Below are 1,390 nucleotides of genomic sequence, written 5' to 3' on the forward strand. Positions count from 1 at the left end.
AATCCTAGGACCTGGTAACAAAACTGTTGTGGAGAGGGGCTGGGGATTTAGCTCAGCGGCACAGTGCCTACCTGGCAAGCGCAATGTCGTGAGTTCGATTCCTGATACTGGAAAAAAAAAAAAAACTGTTGTGGAGAATCCGGATTCTGCCTTGTTTTTAAATTAAGTAGTTTATTAGAGCCTATTTATTTATTTATTTATTTTTAGAGCCTTTTTAAAATATCATACATGGCCGGACATGGTGGCACACACCTGTAATCCCAGCACTCAGGAGGCTGAGGCAAGAGGATCATTATGAGTTCAAGACCAGCCTAGGCTACAAAGTGAGCTCAAGTCCAGCCTGAACTGCAAGACGAGACCCTGTCTCAAAAAGACCAAAAAAAAAAAAGAAAAAAAAAAAAAATCTGGAGCTTTTAGAAGTGAAGCATTTTAGATAGAAGGCAAAGGGAAAAGAAAGTACATCCTTGTTGAATAGATAACCACAGGTTTCTTTAACCCAGAAAGAATTTGTGAAAGAATGGATGTTAACTGCTGAAAGGACAGCCAACAGTTAGCTTTAGTAAATTATAAAAAGCAAATTCTTTGTCCAATAACTCTCAGCCTGAATTAAAACTAGTTAACACCTAAGGTATACTTTGTATTAAAGATTATTGTGTTTTTTTCCGGAGTATAGCACATCAATGATTCTGCTCTTGAAGTCAGAGATGCTGCATTTGAAGCATTGGGTACCGCTTTGAAGGTGGTTGGTGAGAAAGCAGTCAACCCATTTTTAGCTGATGTAGACAAACTCAAACTTGATAGGGTAAGTTAGTAATTAATTGTAAGGAAGTGGAACAACAGTCCTTTGCACTGTGGTTTTTTGTATATTGGAAATTGGAGTACTGGTGTCCTTTTGATCAGGATTTTTCAGTTTTTTAATTATTGCTCATACTTGGAAGGAAAATTTACATTGAACACACACACAGAATTGAAACAAATTTTAAAGGATACTCTGGTATATTTTGTTTGCAAATTTATATGTTCTGATTTGTTAAGAAAAAAGCTAATAACTTATGAAACTTATTTTAATTCTCTACTGGCAGTTCATACTTACAATTTGAAAACATAACTTTTAAGGTTTTAAGTTTTATACTAGGCTACGATGGTGATAGAGTAGAAAAAACTTTCAAATTATAACCAGATAAAAGTGCAGTGACCAATCTATAGGTAAGGTAAAAACATGAAATAAGTTTGTTTCCAATAATCTGGAAAATTGCCTTTCTATATGTGAAATGTCTTCCATCAAAACTGTGGCTATTGGGGCTGGGGATTTAGCTCAGTGGCAAAAGCGCCTGCCTGGCAAGCGCAAGGTCGTGAGTTCGGTTCCCGGTACCGGAGAAAAACCAAAAAA

At 36.4% G+C, this 1,390-nt stretch overlaps 1 protein-coding gene across 1 annotated transcript in view; it reads left to right on the forward strand.

Moving 5' to 3' along the window:
• The window catches only part of Ckap5 (cytoskeleton associated protein 5), a gene marked incomplete in the record, with an annotated part of 87,638 nt that overhangs the window by 35,184 nt on the left and 51,064 nt on the right, over positions 1-1,390 (forward strand). The window contains 1 exon segment of the mRNA XM_013514063.1: positions 674-802. Within this exon segment, the coding sequence (XP_013369517.1) occupies positions 674-802 (129 nt within the window).

Source organism: Chinchilla lanigera, unplaced genomic scaffold (assembly GCF_000276665.1).
Source record: "Chinchilla lanigera isolate Chin_1 unplaced genomic scaffold, ChiLan1.0 scaffold00021, whole genome shotgun sequence".
NCBI classification, from domain to species: domain Eukaryota; kingdom Metazoa; phylum Chordata; class Mammalia; order Rodentia; family Chinchillidae; genus Chinchilla; species Chinchilla lanigera.